Source organism: Oncorhynchus clarkii, chromosome 13 (genome assembly GCF_045791955.1).
Source record: "Oncorhynchus clarkii lewisi isolate Uvic-CL-2024 chromosome 13, UVic_Ocla_1.0, whole genome shotgun sequence".
NCBI classification, from domain to species: Eukaryota; Metazoa; Chordata; class Actinopteri; order Salmoniformes; family Salmonidae; genus Oncorhynchus; species Oncorhynchus clarkii.
The window spans coordinates 10,797,393-10,816,557 of NC_092159.1; the positions used below are offsets into that span (position 1 = coordinate 10,797,393).

General features: G+C 47.5%; 3 protein-coding genes across 8 annotated transcripts in view; 2 read left to right on the forward strand and 1 right to left on the reverse strand.

The window, feature by feature from the left end:
• Positions 1-6,871, reverse strand: part of LOC139424376 (85/88 kDa calcium-independent phospholipase A2-like) — a 31,013-nt gene extending 24,142 nt beyond the window's left edge. For 5 of the 6 annotated variants that reach the window (XM_071176135.1, XM_071176134.1, XM_071176133.1 and 2 more), the window contains exons 1-4: positions 6,767-6,871; positions 5,333-5,556; positions 2,507-2,719; positions 1,961-2,141 (exon numbers count right to left, since the gene is read on the reverse strand). In XM_071176135.1, the coding sequence (XP_071032236.1) occupies positions 1,961-2,141; positions 2,507-2,719; positions 5,333-5,547 (609 nt within the window). In that variant the 5' untranslated portion in view covers positions 5,548-5,556; positions 6,767-6,871. Of the gene's footprint in view, positions 1-1,960; positions 2,142-2,506; positions 2,720-5,332; positions 5,557-5,974; positions 6,007-6,766 lie in introns of all 6 variants that reach the window. The other variant, XM_071176131.1, reaches the window with a different exon arrangement.
• Positions 1-19,165, forward strand: part of LOC139424237 (uncharacterized) — a 511,968-nt gene that overhangs the window by 229,466 nt on the left and 263,337 nt on the right.
• LOC139424390 (chromobox protein homolog 6-like) lies at positions 10,206-16,399 on the forward strand. The gene is made up of 5 exons (XM_071176161.1): positions 10,206-10,437; positions 11,273-11,316; positions 11,611-11,676; positions 12,746-12,812; positions 13,016-16,399. The coding sequence occupies exons 1-5, from the start codon at positions 10,369-10,371 to the stop codon at positions 14,291-14,293; spliced, it is 1,524 nt and encodes a 507-aa protein (XP_071032262.1). The 5' UTR covers positions 10,206-10,368; the 3' UTR covers positions 14,294-16,399.

Here is a 19,165-nt window from a genome sequence, read left to right on the forward strand (position 1 = left end):
AACCCGTCTCCTCCCCCTTCCATCTTTAACCCGTCTCCTCCCCCTTCCATCTTTAACCCGTCTCCTCCCCCTTCCATCTTTAACCCGTCTCCTCCCCCTTCCATCTTTAACCCGTCTCCTCCCCCTTCCATCTTTAACCCGTCTCCTCCCCCTTCCATCTTTAACCCGTCTCCTCCCCCTTCCATCTTTAACCCGTCTCCTCCCCCTTCCATCTTTAACCCGTCTCCTCCCCCTTCCATCTTTAACCCGTCTCCTCCCCCTTCCATCTTTAACCCGTCTCCTCCCCCTTCCATCTTTAACCCGTCTCCTCCCCCTCCATCTTTAACCCGTCTCCTCCCCCTCCATCTTTAACCCGTCTCCTCCCCCTCCATCTTTAACCCGTCTCCTCCCCCTCCCCGTCTCCTCCCCCTCCATCTTTAACCCGTCTCCTCCCCCTCCATCTTTAACCCGTCTCCTCCCCCTCCATCTTTAACCCGTCTCCTCCCCCTCCATCTTTAACCCGTCTCCTCCCCCTCCATCTTTAACCCGTCTCCTCCCCCTCCATCTTTAACCCGTCTCCTCCCCCTCCATCTTTAACCCGTCTCCTCCCCCTCCATCTTTAACCCGTCTCCTCCCCCTCCATCTTTAACCCGTCTCCTCCCCTTCCATCTTTAACCCGTCTCCTCCCCTTCCATCTTTAACCCGTCTGCTCCCCTTCCATCTTTAACCCGTCTGCTCCCCTTCCATCTTTAACCCGTCTGCTCCCCTTCCATCTTTAACCCGTCTGCTCCCCTTCCATCTTTAACCCGTCTGCTCCCCTTCCATCTTTAACCCGTCTGCTCCCCTTCCATCTTTAACCCGTCTGCTCCCCTTCCATCTTTAACCCGTCTGCTCCCCTTCCATCTTTAACCCGTCTCCTCCCCTTCCATCTTTAACCCGTCTCCTCCCCTTCCATCTTTAACCCGTCTCCTCCCCTTCCATCTTTAACCCGTCTCCTCCCCTTCCATCTTTAACCCGTCTCCTCCCCTTCCATCTTTAACCCGTCTCCTCCCCTTCCATCTTTAACCCGTCTCCTCCCCTTCCATCTTTAACCCGTCTCCTCCCCTTCCATCTTTAACCCGTCTCCTCCCCTTCCATCTTTAACCCGTCTCCTCCCCTTCCATCTTTAACCCGTCTCCTCCCCTTCCATCTTTAACCCGTCTCCTCCCCTTCCATCTTTAACCCGTCTCCTCCCCTTCCATCTTTAACCCGTCTCCTCTCCTTCCATCTTTAACCCGTCTCCTCCCCTTCATCTTTAACCCGTCTCCTCCCCTTCATCTTTAACCCGTCTCCTCCCCTTCATCTTTAATCCGTCTCCTCCCCTTCATCTTTAATCCGTCTCCTCCCCTTCATCTTTAACCCGTCTCCTCCCCTTCATCTTTAACCCGTCTCCTCCCCTTCATCTTTAACCCGTCTCCTCCCCTTCATCTTTAACCCGTCTCCTTCCCTTCATCTTTAACCTGTCTCCTCCCCTTCATCTTTAACCTGTCTCCTCCCCTTCATCTTTAACCTGTCTCCTCCCCTTCATCTTTAACCTGTCTCCTCCCCTTCATCTTTAACCTGTCTCCTTCCCTTCATCTACACTGATTGAAGTGGATTTAACAAGTGGCATCAACGAGGGATCATAGACTGACCAGGTGAAAGCTATGTCATGGAAAGAGCAGGTGTTCTTAATGTTTTGGATACTCACTGTGGACATGTTTAACTAGTAAACAAACAATTTCACCAACTGGGGACATTTTGTTAGTCCCCACGAGGTCAAATGCTAATCTAGGGTGTTTAGGGTTAAGGTTAGAATAAGTGTTAGAATTACGTTAAGGTTAAGGTTAGGGTAAGGGTTAAGGTAAGAGTACGGGTTAGGGTTACATCGGATTTTGAATGGGACTGAATTGTGTCCCCACAAGATTAGCTGTACACGTGTGTGTGTGTGTGTGTGTGTCACCTGTATAATAGTAGCAGAGTCCTGCTTGGCGGCACAATGCATTGGCGTCTCCCCGTTCTTGTCTTTGATGTCAGTGCGAGCCTGGCACTCCTCCAGCAGCTCTCTGACACACGCCACTTCCCCCCGCTCACACGCCAGGTGTAATGGGGTCTGACCAGCACCGTCCCTGGCGTTGATCTGGCTGGAGAGGGTGAGGAGTGTGAAGCATTAGTATGATTAGGGAGAGAGAGAGGAAGGAAGGAAGGAAGGAAGGAAGGAAGGAAGTCTCTCTCTCTCTCTCCCTCTCCCTCTCCCTCTCTCCCTCCCTCCCTCCTACAGTAGCAGTTCTGTTGACGCAGATCTGTCCGAGGGATTACTCACGCCCTATTGCTTTACAGCAACTCTTTGGTAATAACATGCTTATAACCACTCATTACATGCTTATAACCACTCTTTGGTAATAACATGCTTATAGCCACTCATTACATGCTTATAACCACTCTTTGGTAATAACATGCTTATAACCACTCCTTTTTACATGCTTATAGCCACACTTTACAACCTCACCTCTGGACATGGTTGTGCTTCAGGCATTCCCTCAGGCCCGTATCCACGGCGATGTGGGCTGAGCTCCAGTCAGCGTGACTACGGAGGCAGTCTACTATTGGCTGGACTGCCTCTGGCTTGGGGAGGGGGAGGGTCTCGTAGAAGGGACGAAGTTTGAGGGCGTACTGGGGGAACCAGTTCATGGCGTCCTCCTCGGAGTTGACCTGAAACAACCTAGGAGACAGGAAGTGGGGATGTCAACCAAAGATCAGCTGACCCCTGACCAAAGATTGTCCATTATACTGGCAAGATAGAAGATTAACAATGGAAATATATGTCCTCAAAGATGGAATGCAGGCGTGAGGAGGCGAGATCAGGTGGGACCATTCTAGCCAATGAGAAGGCAGATACGCATGTAAACAACAGGAGATTGAGATAGATAGAGGACTCATCTTTGTATCAGTGACATTATAGCATCTGTGACAGCCTCAATGGTGTTGCCCAGGCTATCTCCATTTTAAAGCAGACAATTTTCTTCTTCATTGGCTGATTGCTCCGAACTGATAGGAATCCCCACCCAGTTGACTACTTAAAAATGGTGGAAGCAATGTCCATGTTAAAACGGGGTATATCCATGATGAGTCCTCTATGACAACAGGCACAACACCGACAGTTGTTTTTTTCAACGTTGCTGAAATGCCACGTGCGTCCACTTATATTAGCGCAGTCCTAACAACCTAACCCTTAGGGAAGATCTAGTCGATCAAATAAGCCTCGGGTAGCAATTTAGCATATTCGACACTCTCTCATTGAGCTCCATTCAAACATTCCTCACTTCGTGGGCTTATTTTTCATGGACAGATTTTGGGCGGAGTAAAAAGTCTTGTTTCACCTCTTCCTCTCTGCATTCAGATGTTCTACTCTTCTTCCCAAAGTTTCATGATTCACTCACCCTCGGCAAGCCTACGGACTGGGAAATGACATATAGTGAGTGATTCACTCACCCTCGGCAAGCCTACGGACTGGGAAATGACCTATAGTGAGTGATTCACTCACCCTCGGCAAGCCTACGGACTGGGAAATGACCTATAGTGAGTGATTCACTCACCCTCGGCAAGCCTACGGACTGGGAAATGACCTATAGTGAGTGATTCACTCACCCTCGGCAAGCCTACGGACTGGGAAATGAAATATAGTGAGTGATTCACTCACCCTCGGCAAGCCTACGGACTGGGAAATGAAATATAGTGAGTGATTCACTCACCCTCTGCAAGCCTACGGACTGGGAAATGAAATATAGTGAGTGATTCACTCACCCTCGGCAAGCCTACGGACTGGGAAATGAAATATAGTGAGTGATTCACTCACCCTCGGCAAGCCTACGGACTGGGAAATGAAATATAGTGAGTGATTCACTCACCCTCGGCAAGCCTACGGACTGGGAAATGAAATATAGTGAGTGAGTGCACCCTTTGCTGGGAAGGAGGAGTAAGAAATCGGAAGTAGGAAATGATTTGTGGAAAGATATACAGCTATGGACAAGTGCAAAAGTTGCTACAGGTCTCGACGTGGCTGCCCTGGATTTAGCAGGTGCTATGGACAGAAAGTGTACTTAGAGAGACTACTTTCTGGAGGACAACGCCACGCTGACTCATCTCTTAAAGAGATGGTTGGGGCTAAGGCTTAAAAAGGTCTGCAACGATGTTGAATGGGCGTAAACAAAGAGGGGCTCTAGTCAGGTCTCTCCACCTCCATCCTCCTCTCCCTCCATCACACTCTCCTCCTGTCCTCTCCCATCCCACTCTCTCTGCCCCCCCAACCCACCTCAAGGCGACTGTGGGCGTAAACAAAGAGGGTCTCTAGTCAGGTCTCTCCACCTCCATCCTCCTCTCCCTCCATCACACTCTCCTCCTGTCCTCTCCCATCCCACTCTCTCTGCCCCCCCAACCCACCTCAAGGCGACTGTGGGCGTAAACAAAGAGGGGCTCTAGCCAGGCCTCTCCACCTCCATCCTCCTCTCCCTCCAGCACACTCTCCTCCTGTCCTCTCCCATCCCACTCTCTCTGCCCCCCAACCCACCTCAAGGCGACTGTGGGCGTAAACAAAGAGGGGCTCTAGCCAGGCCTCTCCACCTCCATCCTCCTCTCCCTCCAGCACACTCTCCTCCTGTCCTCTCCCATCCCACTCTCTCTGCCCCCCCAACCCACCTCAAGGCGACTGTGGGCGTAAACAAAGAGGGGCTCTAGCCAGGCCTCTCCACCTCCATCCTCCTCTCCCTCCAGCACACTCTCCTCCGGTCCTCTCCCATCCCACTCTCTCTGCCCCCCCAACCCACCTCAAGGCGACTGTGGGCGTAAACAAAGAGGGGCTCTAGCCAGGCCTCTCCACCTCCATCCTCCTCTCCCTCCAGCACACTCTCCTCCTGTCCTCTCCCATCCCACTCTCTCTGCCCCCCCAACCCACCTCAAGGCGACTGTGGGCGTAAACAAAGAGGGGCTCTAGCCAGGCCTCTCCACCTCCATCCTCCTCTCCCTCCATCACACTCTCCTCCTGTCCTCTCCCATCCCACTCTCTCTGCCCCCCCAACCCACCTCAAGGCGACTGTGGGCGTAAACAAAGAGGGGCTCTAGTCAGGCCTCTCCACCTCCATCCTCCTCTCCCTCCAGCACACTCTCCTCCTGTCTTCTCCCATCCCACTCTCTCTGCCCCCCCAACCCACCTCAAGGCGACTGTGGGCGTAAACAAAGAGGGGCTCTAGTCAGGTCTCTCCACCTCCATCCTCCTCTCCCTCCAGCACACTCTCCTCCTGTCCTCTCCCATCCCACTCTCTCTGCCCCCCCAACCCACCTCAAGGCGACTGTGGGCGTATCAGGGCACTTGAGCAGGCAGTCCCAACTCTGACAAGGGGTGTTCTTGTACAGCACCATGCGTCCCTCCTCCTTCAGCTTGACTTTACCCCCTCCGCTGTACTCTGACAGTGGTACTTCCCTGACGCGGTAGGGGTTGGAGAAGAGGTTGGAGACGGCGGACACAGTCTCCATGACTCCCCTTAGAAACTGCATGGTGGTGGCCTGGGTACAGAGAGGAGAGAGAAAGGAAGGAACAGGCTCTGTCTCATTTCATTCTTCCACAATACCTCACATTCTCTCTGTTTGCTTCCTTCTCAAAACCCATTGGAGTAGAAGGTTTGAGGGGAGGGTCCTTGGACCTCCTCCTCCAATACAGTTGAGAGTTAGGCCTAGGCGAGGAGATAGGATGCAAGGATGCAAGGAATCAAGCAAGGACAGATAAGGGATGCAGACAGGGATGGAAATCAGCAAGACGTATTGTGTGATTCCTCACGAAAATAGAGACCAATTCTTCTATGGATTACATTTTGTGAAAATCCCCAAAATCATGGTCTGTCTTGGTTCTAGTTTTGAGAGGAATCACTCCTACTGCAAACAGTCAAGATATGAATGTGTGTACAAAGGTCATAATTATGTTTACCTGATCTGGTATCTTGAGTAGTTCTCTCTGGTCTATGAACAACAACAGTGATGCAATCAGACTTGGGTTCAAATACTATTTGAAATCTTTCAAATACTTTGAGCATTCACTTCAGCGTGTCTGTAATGCCAACCCCAAATGGGTGGGTTTTAAACATCTGGGACTATTCTGTTGGTTCCATTTCACCAGACAAGCTCAATTGAACACAGGGAAATGAATCTAAATGTATTTAAAATAGTATTTGAACCCAGCCCAGCATTTGGTCCCCACCCACTCCCTTGTGAGACAACCATGTCCCAACTGCATAGCTAAGCAGCATTATGTGCTTTGCTTGACTAAAGACAGAGGGGAGGGGAGGGGAGGGGAGGGGAGGAGAGGGGAGGGGGTGACAATCAAAAACTGAAAGCAAAAGTTATTTCAAAACTGCCACAGCTTGTGGAGTCAATGTGGAATTGCTTTGCCTTTAGTCTGTTTCCATTGCAAACCTCTTGAATGATAAGGCATTGTCTGGCTCCTTATTCAACGTGAACAAGCGGTGCCATTCATGCAATTCACGAGTCCTGCCAGTTAAAGCGTATGACTCTCTCAGTCCAGTCTCTGAATCAATTTGGCACACATTACATAGCTAGCTTCGCTTAGCGACCGATACAGTCAAGGGCAGAATCGCGAAAGAGAACTGACACTGAATGAATGTTCTTTCAATTGGAAACAAACGCATTTATGCTAACTTTCATTGTACTCTTATCTACGATAATCGGTTTAGTTTAGGAAAGAGCTGATCATAAACCTTACCTGATTACTGCGACTCCTCTCCACCAGTGACTGACGACTTTTGATGGAACATCAACAACCAGCTGGCGTTCAACCAACCTTGCTGCAAAGCTTGATTGATGTGAGCTACACCAATCAGTGAACACGCATTGGAAGGCGTTGCCTACACCAATTTTAGAAAACCAATAAATTAGAGGAGGGGACACAGCGCATAGACTGAATGTGTGTCGGACGGAGCGGCCTACTACAGGCTTTTTCATTCACACTCTAAATGGTTAATTAGAGGATTTAGAGAGAAAATCTGACCCTGGATCTGCGTCACAGATTGAAACAGTTTTTTTGGTAGACATAACAGAATAGAATATTCTAGTTTATTGTTCTCCAGGTACATTTTCTGCACTTCTCAAATCGAGTTTTATTAGTGACATGTTTCAAAAACAACAGATGTAGACTAACGGTTAAATGGTTACTTATGGAACCTTTCCAACGATGCAAAAAAATATAGAGAAATAACAGAACATTTGAAAAATAATAACATGAGGAATAAATACACAATGAGTAACGATATCTTGGCTATATACACGGTGTACCAATACCGAGTGGATGTGATGGGGTACAAGGTAATCGAGGTAGATATGTACATATAGGTAGGGATAAAGTGACTAGGCAACAGGATAGATAATAAGCAGTAACAGCAGCGTATGTGATCAGTCAAAAGAGTGCAAAAAGGGTCAATGCCGAGAGTCGGAGTAGCTATTGGTTCATTATTTCACTAACTATTTAGCAGTCTTATTAAGGCTTGGGGGGTAGAAGCTGTTCAGGGTCCTGTTGGTTCAAGACTTGGTGCATCGGTACCGCCTGCCATGCAGTAGCAGAGAACAGTCTATATGACTGGGTAGCTGGAGTCTTTGACAGTTTTTAGGGCTCTGAAACCCGGCTGGTATAGAGGACCTGGATGGCAGGGAGCTCGGCCCCAGTGATGTACAGGGCCGTCCGCACTACCCTCTGTAGCGCCTTGTGGTCAAATGCCATGCAGTATCCTTACAAAGCGGTGATGCAGCCAGTCAAGACGCTCTCAACGTTTTAGTGGTATAACTTTTTGAGGATCAGAGGGTCCATTTCGAATCTTTTCAGCCTCCTGAGGGGGATGACGCGTTTTCGTGCCCTCTTCACGACTGTGTTGGTTTCTGTGGACCATTATAATTCCTTTGTGATGTGGACACCAAGGAATTTGAAGCTCTCGACCTGGTCCACTACAGCCCCGTCGATGTGGATGGGGGCGTGCTCGGCCCTCCGTTTCCTGTAGTCCACGATCAGTTCCTTTATCTTCCTGACTTTGATGGAGAGATTGTTGTCCTGGTACCACACTGCCAGGTCTCTGACCTCCTCCCCGTTGGCTGTCTCATCATTGTCAGTGATCAGGCCTACCACCGTCGCAAACTAAATGATGGTGTTGGAGTCGTGAGTGGCCAAGCAGTCGTGGGTGATCAAGGCGTACAGGAGGGGACTAAGGGGCCCCCGTGTTGAGGGTTAGCGTGGCAATTTCTGCCACATCCGACGAGCATCAGTGCCAGTGTAGTAGAATTTGGTCTTGGTCTTGTATTGACGCTTTTCCTGTTTGATGGTTCGTCAAAGGATGTAGTGGGATTTCTAAGCGTCCAAATTAGTGTCCTGCTCCTTGAAAGTGGCAACTCTAGCCTTTAGCTCAGAGCAAATGTTGCCTGTAATCCAATGATTCTGGTTTGGATATGTACGTACAGTCACTGTGGGGATGACGTCATTGATGCACTTATTAATGAAGCCGATGACTGATGTGGTAAACTCCTCAATGCCATCAGATGAATCCTGCAACATAGTCCAGTCTGTGCTAGTGAAAACTCTTGGTAAATTGTATGGTCTACAGCTTATCATGAGGTATTCTAACTCTCACTCCATCTAAGGCTAGGACACACTGCCAGGGTTGAGCTGAGGATGAGAGAGTAATGGCCAACTTGATCTATTTTGACAGTTCAAATAGTAGGGAAGGCTCTCCTGTGAGGAAAGTTGACTTGATCAGATTGCACATCTTTTTTTAAACAACAACTCTTTCCTCCAAACGCAACTCATCTGCACATGATCTACTTTCCAAAGACAGAAATGTAATAGAAACAATACAATATAATACAATATAATAAATACAATAACATTGAATTTAATAGAATACAATAAAATACAATAAAATATCATAAAATATCATAGAATACAATACAATAGAATACACTACAATACAATAATATAGAATACAATAAAATAGAATAGTTCTTCTGCATGACCTTGCTGCTATGCTGATCCTTTCAGACACACTGTTTCTAAATGTATACACACTGAACAAAAATATAAATGTAGCATGCAACAATTTCAAAGATTTTGCTGAGTTACAGTTCATATAAGGAAATCAATCAATTGAATTGAATGAATTAGGCCCTAATCTATGGATTTCACATGACTGGTTAGGGGCACAGCCTTGGTAGGCCTGGGAGGGTATCGGACCACCTACTTGCGAGCTAGGCCCACCTACTGGAGAGCCAGGCCCAGCCAATCAGAATGAGTCTTTCCAACAAAAGGGCTTTATTACAGACATAAATACTCCTCAGCACCCCTCCCCCTCAGATGATCCCACAGGTGAAGAAGCCTGATGGGGAGGACCTGGGCTGGTGTGGTTACACCTTGTCCCCAGCACAAGGTACACCTGTGTAATGATCATGCTGTTTAATCATCTTCTTGATATGCCACACCTGTCAGGTGGATGGATAATCTTGATAAATGATAAAATGCTCACTAACAGGGATGTTAACAAATTTGTGCACAACATTTGAGAGAAATATGCTTTTTGTGTGTATGGAAAATTTCTGGGATCTTTTATTTCAGCTCGTGAAATATGGGACATTTTACATGTTGCGTTTTATATTTTTGTTCAGTATAGTTTAACCTCCCTCTCTCTCTCTGTCATTAGCAAAATAACCAACTATAACAGAGTGCTCCACTGCTCCTAAATTACTGGTAGCAGCCCGCCATTTCCTTTTTCTTCTGTAACAAAAGGTCGTTAAAACACAAAGAGATTATTTGTGTCCAAGACTCCTCCTTGTCCCTGCCGGTTTGTGCTGTCTTGCCAACTCCTATGGTCACTGTCACGCTAAACAATGACTACAGAAGTCGGCAAGGCAGCACAATAACAGTTTTGGGAACAGGCTAGCTCATTCACTACCATTGAAATCAGGAAAGGCAAAATGCACAGGACAAAAGTGCACTTAATATGTTAAGGTTAGCAGGTTGTATGACTTGGTGGCTGTGCGAGTTAGTGACCACTCTGCAGAGCTGCCTCCAGAACAAGACTCAGGACGAATAACGCTCTCTTCCTGCCCTTTCTGCATCTTGTCGAGGCCTCCTGCGTTGCCAGGACAACCAGAAGGGGCTGACCCCGTCCACGTGACAGAGCTCCTCTCTTCTCCTGCCTCCGGGTGTAGTGTGTGTTGTCTGCTGCCACTGTGACAGATTTGGGGGAAAGAGAAAGTGGTCTGCTCTGGTCTTGCCACCAGACAGTGGAGTTGGTCGTCTGGACCGAGAGAGCAGTCGGGCGTTGAGAGATGGAGCTCTCTGCGGTCGGGGAACGCGTTTTCGCCGCGGAAGCCATTCTGAAACGCCGCGTTCGCAAGGTGAGCATGCCGCCGTTTTTTTGTCGCTGCAGAAGAACAGACGTGGGCGAGGGTCTCCGCGGCGTGCTTCGAGGGCGAGAACCGAGGATCTGTTTTTTAATGACAACGGGGAGGCCTTGCTGTAGCTAGTAGCAAGCGGATACTTCTCTAGCAAGCCGTTTTAGCTAGCCGAGAAGCTAGCAAGTGTGCTGTGCTGATGGTTTGCAGTGAATCGTCGTAAAAAATAGCTAACGTTACACAAACGAGTCGGCGTGTAAAGACAACGTAACCTTTAGCTAATTAGCAATGCCAATTAAAATAAAGGCCGGGTTTGCGTCAAATGCAAATCTATGCTTTGTCTTTGACTTTTTACCTAGACAGCTAGACTATAAATATATGATTGCACCCCACATACCATAAACTAGCTCGCCAAACCATACATTAAAGTCGACGGTGTGTCATTATTAACTTTAGCTACATAGCAGCTAAATCAGTTATTCCCTCTCTAGCTTGAGTGAATGTTTTGTCCAGATGCCAGTGGAACTAATCTGCTAGCCAGCCTGTCTGTGTCTGCTTGATGGTAGTGTTTTGTAGCAGCTTTTCCCTCTAAAACTACAAAACAAGACAGGCATACCAGCTAACGTGTTAATCAGAACTGAGCCAGTTTATATTACTCAATGTATTAAGTTACGTATTATTTAGAGTAATACGTTACTGTTAATACGTATCTTAGTGATCATGAATAACTAGATAATAAGAAGCCATTTTTGCTCTTACACTAGCTATAAAATGGCTGAATACAGTATTGAACACTTTTGGGCTTTTTCCTCATTCCTCTGTACCTTTCTCTCTTCAGTCTCGCCTAGAATACCTAGTGAAATGGAAAGGATGGGCACTGAAGTAAGTGATTGCGTTTCTAACTAAAAAAATCATTCAGAAATGTGAGTCTTTGACATGTTGTGTTTTATAGTACATCTATCCTAGTAGCTACATCTTTCATAGACTTATAAGTCTCCAATTTATACCACAACCAGAAAATGTTAGCCTGAAATCCAGACCTGTTTTGTGCTAACATTCCACTCCTTGTACTCTGTGTCCTGTGCCAAACATGGAGTGGAATGTCAGCACAAACATACTGTTACCCAGGTTATGTAAATGTAGAGATAAAACCATTGTGTCACCTCTTTGCTTTAGACACAGTACCTGGGAACCAGAAGAGAATATCCTGGACGACAGACTGATCGCAGGATTTGAACAGAAGTGAGTGAAACAGTTAACAGTATTTCAATTCTTACACATTATTCAATTCCTTTAAGAGAAGTGATGTTTATGACACAGTAAGGACATTTGAGAAATCGTCAAAAAGGGTAACACAATTCTCTCTCCTGTTCTCTCTCATCCCAACATCAGTTTTCCTGTTCCCCCTCATTTTCCCAGCTCCCCCCTCTCTCTGTCGCTCTCTCTCTGTCGCTCTCTCTCTGTCTCTCTCTCTGTCTCTCTCTCTGTCTCTCTCTCTCTCTGTCTCTCTCTCTCTCTGTCTCTCTCTCTCTCTCTGTCTCTCTCTCCTTGCTCCCTCTGTTGCACTCTCTCTCTCTCTCCTTGCTCCCTCTGTTGCGCTCTCTCTCTCTCTCCTTGCTCTCTCGCTCTCTCTCTCTCTCTCCTTGCTCCCTCTGTTGCGCTCTCTCTCCCTCTTTCATTCCGTCTATATATAAAGGTCTTATATCTGTGCAAGTCCTCTCTTTGTCTCTTCCTGCCAAACACACTTCAAAGCACTCTGCTGCTTACAGGGGGATCATGGAACTAAAATGATCCCGTGTGTGTGTCTCTCTCTCTCTCTCTCTGTGTCTCTGTGTTCAGTCTTAGTCAAACAAACGTCAAACTGTTATTCTTTAATTTTTTCTTCATTCAGATCCCTATTAGCTGACGCCATAGCAACCAACCGCTAGCTAGTCGTCCTGGGGTCCGCTGTTCTGCTTTCACACACCCAGTCTGTCTCATATTGCATCCTACTGCCGATATAGTGCACTAATTTTGACCTGAGCTCATAGAGATTTGGTTAACAGTAGTGCCCTACGTAGGGGATATGGTGCGATTTTTGGGACACCCCGGGTCTTTTGATCATCCCTGTCTAACTGGAAGTTGGGATGTATGAGAAACAGGATGTTACATTAATAAACGTCTCTCTCATTTGGCTTTGAACTGTATCAGTCGAGGCCTAGATGTTATTACTTCAATAATTGGCTCAATCCCAATTCAACCCACCCCAGCCTATTGTATCCAGGCAGGCTAGGGTCGTATTTCACTGTTGTCCCTTTGTTTTTTCCCTCAGAGAGCGTGAGAGAGAACTCCACGGACCAAAGAAGCGAGGACCCAAACCCAAAAACCTTCCTGCCAAGGTATTGTTTTGGATGTTGTTGTGTGCCACTATCAGAACCACAGCAGAATTAGGACTCGCTGATATATTACCTGTCCCAATGAGAATGTAAGAACAAGACCAAACCTTTCCTTCTGGAAGTTCTGATGATGAGATTCTCCTTTTGAGTTTACGACTCACTTTACTTTCATCTCTCACCTTCTCTCTCCTCTCCTCCCTTCTCAGGCACGTGGAGCCCAGAAGAGGGAGACCTCCACCCCTCGAGCGCCTCGCTCCACTTCTTCCTCTTCTCCTCGAGCCCCTCCATCCTCCTTCCCCTCCGCCTCTCCAGCGCCCTCCCCTAAACTCAACTCCCTGGCAGCGACACACAAGCTGAAGAAAGACATTCGCCGCTGCACTAGTATGTCCCGCCGCCCCTTACCTCGCCCCGACCCCCTGGCCTCTCCCGGATCCTTCTCCGGCTCCAGTGGGTTCCCCTCGCGGCCCCCCGTCTCCCCCTTCTCAGAGACCGTCCGCATCCTCAATCGTCGCGTCAAACCACGCGAGGTCAAACGGGGTCGCATCATCCTAAACCTCAAGGTCATCGACAAACCAGGAAGTGGAGGCGGAGGAAGGGGCGGCGGGGGTAACCGGAGGGCGCCATCCGGCTCCATGTCCCTCCAAGGGGGTCGTCAGAACATCCCCTCCCGAAATAGGATCATAGGGAAGAGGAGTGGAGAGGCTCCGTACCGGCCCTTCCAGCCCATGCTGGGGTTCCCCATGTACGGGAAGCCGTTTGGTCTCCAGTGTGGCGGCCCCGGACCTCTACACCTTCCACACTCAGCTACAGGCTCCAGCACAGGGACCTCAGGGGCTAGGGACACCCAGCCACCCCCCTTTCCATCCAGCTCCAGTGGATCCACCACACCCGCCCAGAACCATCCTACCCCTCCTGGACCCGCCACTGGGGCCTCTGCCTCTGGGTTGGCTCCCAACTTGAGCACCCAGGCTTTGGCCTCCTCTGCCCAGTCTACCCCTAGCCACCCCCCAGAGCTCCAGAAGAACCAGAACGCTGAACAAGGACCAAACCCCCTCCTCCCCTCCCTCTCCTTTGCTTCTGGTTCCTCCTCTTCCTCCTTTGATGAAGAGGAGGATGATGCTGATGCTCTGGACCTTTCCTCACCTCAGGAGGGGAAGAGGAAGCTTCGCCGTCGGCGCCGGCAGAAACGCCAGCCGCCCTCCGTCAGTACCGCTTCCCCTCCTCACCCCCCTGCCGCCAGAGCCTGCCCCTTGACCTCCAACCCTCAGAGGGTCCCCGCCGAGGGCGACCCCGACTGGCACCCGGAGATGGTGGCGAGCAGCGCCAACGTGGTCGTGACCGACGTCACCACCAACCTCCTCACCGTCACTATCAAAGAGTTCCCCTCCCCCTCATCCCGCCCCTCCTCCCCCCAACCAATACACCCAGAAAATACCACCTCCTCCTCACCCCAACTGAAGAACCCCCCACAACCCAAGCCATAGGAAGAGATCAAAGAAGTGGAGATGAATGAATTAGCCTGGCTCCCTGATGTGTTTGTGCTTTCTTGGCCAACTCCTGTGGTCATTGTCTGGGACCAGGCTAGGGAGTAATGCTATATTAACACAGAAGGTTAAAAAAAAACTTCCAATAATAATGAAATTCAGGCCATTTGAATATTGAAGAAGAGCGTTATTTTTTTGAACAGAACTATAAGAAGCTAAGAGCAGGGCGTGCAATATACATCTGTAATAATGCTGATTGTCTATCTTTATGCAGCGTGATTTCTCTTCTGAGGATCAATAAAGTTTATTCAATTCATGTCCACTCTCTTAACGGTGACTGTTTGGAGGCTGGTAACAGATACCGTCAGTCATAATAACGTTCAATTCAATCTTTATTGTAGGGAAATTCATACAACCGATAAGTGTTTGTTATTTGTTCATATTTATACCCATTTTTCTCCATTGGAAGTCCAACTCTTTAAGGTTTAAATGAGGTGATGATATGACGTTGCACTTGCTTTGTTGGGCTTCGGCAATACTGCATTTCTACATTGAGATATTTAGCAACGCACTTGACTCCATTATTGACAACAACCGTATTCTGTATCATTTCCGTATCCAATATCCACATGTGAATTACAAGCCCTTCTTTTTCCCCCCTCTCTCTCTCTCTCATGCACAGGCCGATATAAGTATATATTTATATGCACGCACAACGTTAATTCAGCTGCAAAAAGAATACAACTAAGCGAGGAAAGCGTAGAAAGTTAAGTTATTGCTTTTCTTATTGCCATGTTCCAACGCCTGCCTTTAACTCGCTGTCGCCTTCAAGATTCCGGAATGTCCTGTATTCCTGGAACCTCAGTCAAGACTCTAAACGGACTCTCTAATTATTTAAGCTGTGGACTGCATGGAGTGGGAGTAATGACGATGTAGTATGTAACCTATCCACCGGGAACACTTCTGTTTGTACCTACCAGATATTCTCTGCATCATGTCTGTACCTACCTACCAGATATTCTCTGTGGAATAACCTGTAGTCCAAACCTCTCAATGGCCTTCTGACCCAGTTTGTGTTGACGTTCTGATATCCTGGTCCCAGATCTGACCATCTTCTGGTGCTGCCCCTGTTTCTATAGGGCCCCCCTCTCTCTCTCTGTCTGGTGTATTTGTACAATATTATTACAATATTTAAAAGCATGTGTTGCCTTATAGCTGCTCAGTTCCAACTCCACTGCATCTGGTCCGTATACTGTATTAGATCGATGGTTGATTGTCGTCTAGTCTTTGATACTGTGATAATAATACACATCCTACCACAAACACATCTTCATTCAGCTGTTAATGGATAAAAACAGATTCTCTTGACTGTCATTGGCTAAACCAGTAGATTCTCTTGACTGTCATTGGCTAAACCAGTAGATTCTGTTGACTCATTGGTTAAGCCAGTAGAAGGAGTGTTCATGTACTTCTTGGTGGTGATTTAACAGTTGATATAAATAGGTAGCACAACTTGACATAGTGGCCTACATTTATACCAAGCAGGGCTCTAGATTTCTTTTGTTTTATTTGTGGATGTAATTTCAAGAGCCATGTCATTGGCACTTTAATGTAATGACAAGAAGCCGACCTGAAGAATCCAATATGAAATGTTTGTCCATGTAAACTGGTTCATTTCCAGGGCTTTTGCTTATGTACCTCATTATATATGTTTGAATGAAGCGTAATGTGTACGCTTTACCTTCTTTAATAATTACCGTTGATTGTTATTGTTGTTTTTGATTCATGTCCAATATGGGTTTGATAAGAATGGAAAACCCCAGATTTTTAATGAATTATAAATGTGTATCAAGACTGCAGTTTGTGTCTCGTAATATTGGTAATATGAATGATGTACATTGAATTGTTGTTAATGGTAATAATGATGATGATGATAATGATGAGGATAATGTCGATGGTAACGTTGTGATAATGTAGCTGACGCATGTTTTGCGAGCCCTTATTGTACAGGTAAGGTGAGCGTGGTCATGTTGACATTTGTTTGTTGTTGCTTTCTGTATATGTTCTGTTGTGCGAGGCTTTTAATAAAAAAACACCTCCAAGACCGCTCCTTTTGTCGTTCATCTCTTCAGTTCTTTACAGAGGAGTTCTCTGACCTCTTTATATGCTGATTCTTGTGTGTTTATCGCTTTAAGATTCAATCTGGAATCTTGGCTTTCAACTGAAGGAGAAGGTTGTATTTGATTCTCTATGGCTGGTTTCCAGGGCTCGGATCAAGCCTAGTCCTAGACTTTGAGTAGTAGGTCTGGGGAAACTGGCCTGAGCTCAGACCACTGCTTGTAGTTCCCTGATGGTCCACATGGTGGCACTGTTAACACACGTCACATGGGCAGGATTTTTGCTCTTAGCCTGCACTCTCAAAAGGTTTGAAGAGATGAAGGTTGGGGCCATGGTTGTGCATCCAGGGCTTTGGTGGACTTCAGGGGTTAGCCACGGAACACAGAAGTTGAGAGAATATCTGTGGACACACTATTGTGAGAAAAGATAGCAGCTTCTCTTCCCATAGTCCTTCCCACGACCTGTTTTAAGTACCTAGGTGTGGTGAAGAAGACGCAACAGTCACCCAAAACCCTGACAAACTTTTACAGATTGCACAATTGAGAGGATCCTGTTGAGCTGTATCACAGCCTGGTATGATGGCAACTGCACGGCCCTCTCCAGAGGATGGTGCGGTCTGCACAACGCATCACCTGGGGCAAACTACCTGCCCTCCATGATACCTACAGCACCCCATGTCACAGGAAGTCCAAAAAGATCATCAAGGACAACAACCACCCGAGCCACTGCCTGTTCACCCTGCTATCATCAGGAAAGCGAGGTCAGTACAGGTGCATCAAAGCTGGGACCGAGAGACTGAAAAACAGCTTTCATCTCAAGGTCATCAGACTGCTAAACAGAAATCATTAACTCAGAGAGGCTGCTGCCTACATTGAGACTCAATCAAGGGCCACTTTAATAAATGGATCACTAGTCACTTTATACAATACCACTCAAAAAAATGCCACTTTAATAATGTTTACATATCTTATGTATCACATGTATATAGTGTATTTTATACCATCTATTGCACGTTGCATATCCCGCTCGGACATCGCCCACCCATATATTTCTATGTACATATTCTCATCCACCCCTTTGGATTTGTGTGTATAAGATAGTTGTTGTGGAATTGTTACATTACTTGGTAGATATTACTGCACTGTCGGAACTAGAAGCACAAGCATTTCGCTACACTCGCAATAACATCTGCTAACCATGTGTATGTGACCAATAAATTGTGATTTGATTTGTATGCCTTGTCTACTATTGTCCTATTCTACCACACTCCTCACCTTCAATCCTTCATCTCCCTTTAGCATCCATGTCCTCAACTCTCTACCACCTTCTCCCATCCAGCCCAGCCCATACTCTGGCAGGCGACCCATGGTCCCCCCTCCTCTCCCAACCCCATCCAGCCCAGCCTATACCCTGGCAGGCGACCCATGGTCCCCCCTGCTCTCCCAACCCCATCCAGCCCAGCCCATACTCTGGCAGGCCACCCATGGTCCCCCTCTCCTCTCCCAACCCCATCCAGCCCAGCCCATACTCTGGCAGGCGACCCATGGTCCCCCCTCCTCTCCCAACCCCAGCCAGTCCTCCTCTGGATGGCCTCAGTCCTCTCTAGTTTGGTCTCCCTGTTCCTCCTCCATTCTCTCCCAGAACCAGCCCATCCTCCCTTCTCCTCACCCTCTCTCCTCTCCCCATCTCTGGCATTGCGGTTTAGGGACTGGACAGATGGGACATCCTAGTGTGATGGCTGTCAGTCCAGGACATCTACAGCACCTGGTGTCACAGGAAGAAGAAGAAGATCATCAAGGACCTCAGCCACCCACGTCATGACCTGTTCACCCCGCTACCATCTAGAACCCGGAAACAGTACAGGTGCATCAAAGCTGGGACTGAGAGACTGAAAAACAGCTTCTATCTTCAGGCCTTCAGACTGTTAAATAGTCACCACTAGCCGCCCTCAGTACTCTGTCCTGAACCTTAGAGACTGCTGCCCTAATTACATAGTCATTGAACACTGGTCACTTTAATCATGTTTACATACTGTTTTACCCACTTCGTATGTATATAATGTATTCTAGTCAAGGCTGATCCTAACTACTGCGGTACACCGTTTCTATTCATAAACTGTCCATACTGTCTATGCCCACCATCATATACATACACTGAGTACACAAAACATTATGAACACCTGCTCTTTCCATGACATAGACTGACCAGGTGAATCCAGATGAAAGCTATGATCCCTTATTGATGTCCCTTGTTAAATCCACTTCAATCAGTGTACATGAAGGGGAGGAGACAGTTAAATAAGGATTTTTAAGCCTTGAGGGCAATTGAGACATGGACTGTGTATGTGTGCCATTCAGAGGGTGAATGGGCAAGACAGAATATTTAAGTGCCTTTGAACAGCTGTGGTAGTTGGTGCCAGGCCACTGGATTGTGCCAAGAACTGCAACACTGCAGTTTTTCACCCTCAACAGTGTCCTGTGTGTATCGAGAATGGTCCATCACCCAAAGGACATCCAGCCAACTTGACACAACTATAGGAAGCATTGGTGACAACTTGGGCCAGCATCCCTGCGGAACGCTTTCGACACGTAGAGTCCATGCCACGACAGAGTGAGGCTGTTCTGAGTGCGGGGATGTGACTGTATTGTTTTGTGTTGTTAGATATTACTACACAGCTGGAGCTAAAAACATAACAATTTCGCTGCACCTGCGATAAAATCTGCAAAATATGTACGCGACCAATAATGTTGAATT

Coding starts and splice junctions, on each gene's coding strand:
- LOC139424390 (XM_071176161.1), top strand. CDS start 10,369: ATGGAGCTCTCTGCGGTCGGGGAACGCGTTTTCGCCGCGGAAGCCATT. Junction 11,317..11,610: donor TGGAAAGGATGGGCACTGAA/GTAAGTGATTGC, acceptor TCTTTGCTTTAG/ACACAGTACCTGGGAACCAG. Junction 12,813..13,015: donor CCAAAAACCTTCCTGCCAAG/GTATTGTTTTGG, acceptor CTCCCTTCTCAG/GCACGTGGAGCCCAGAAGAG.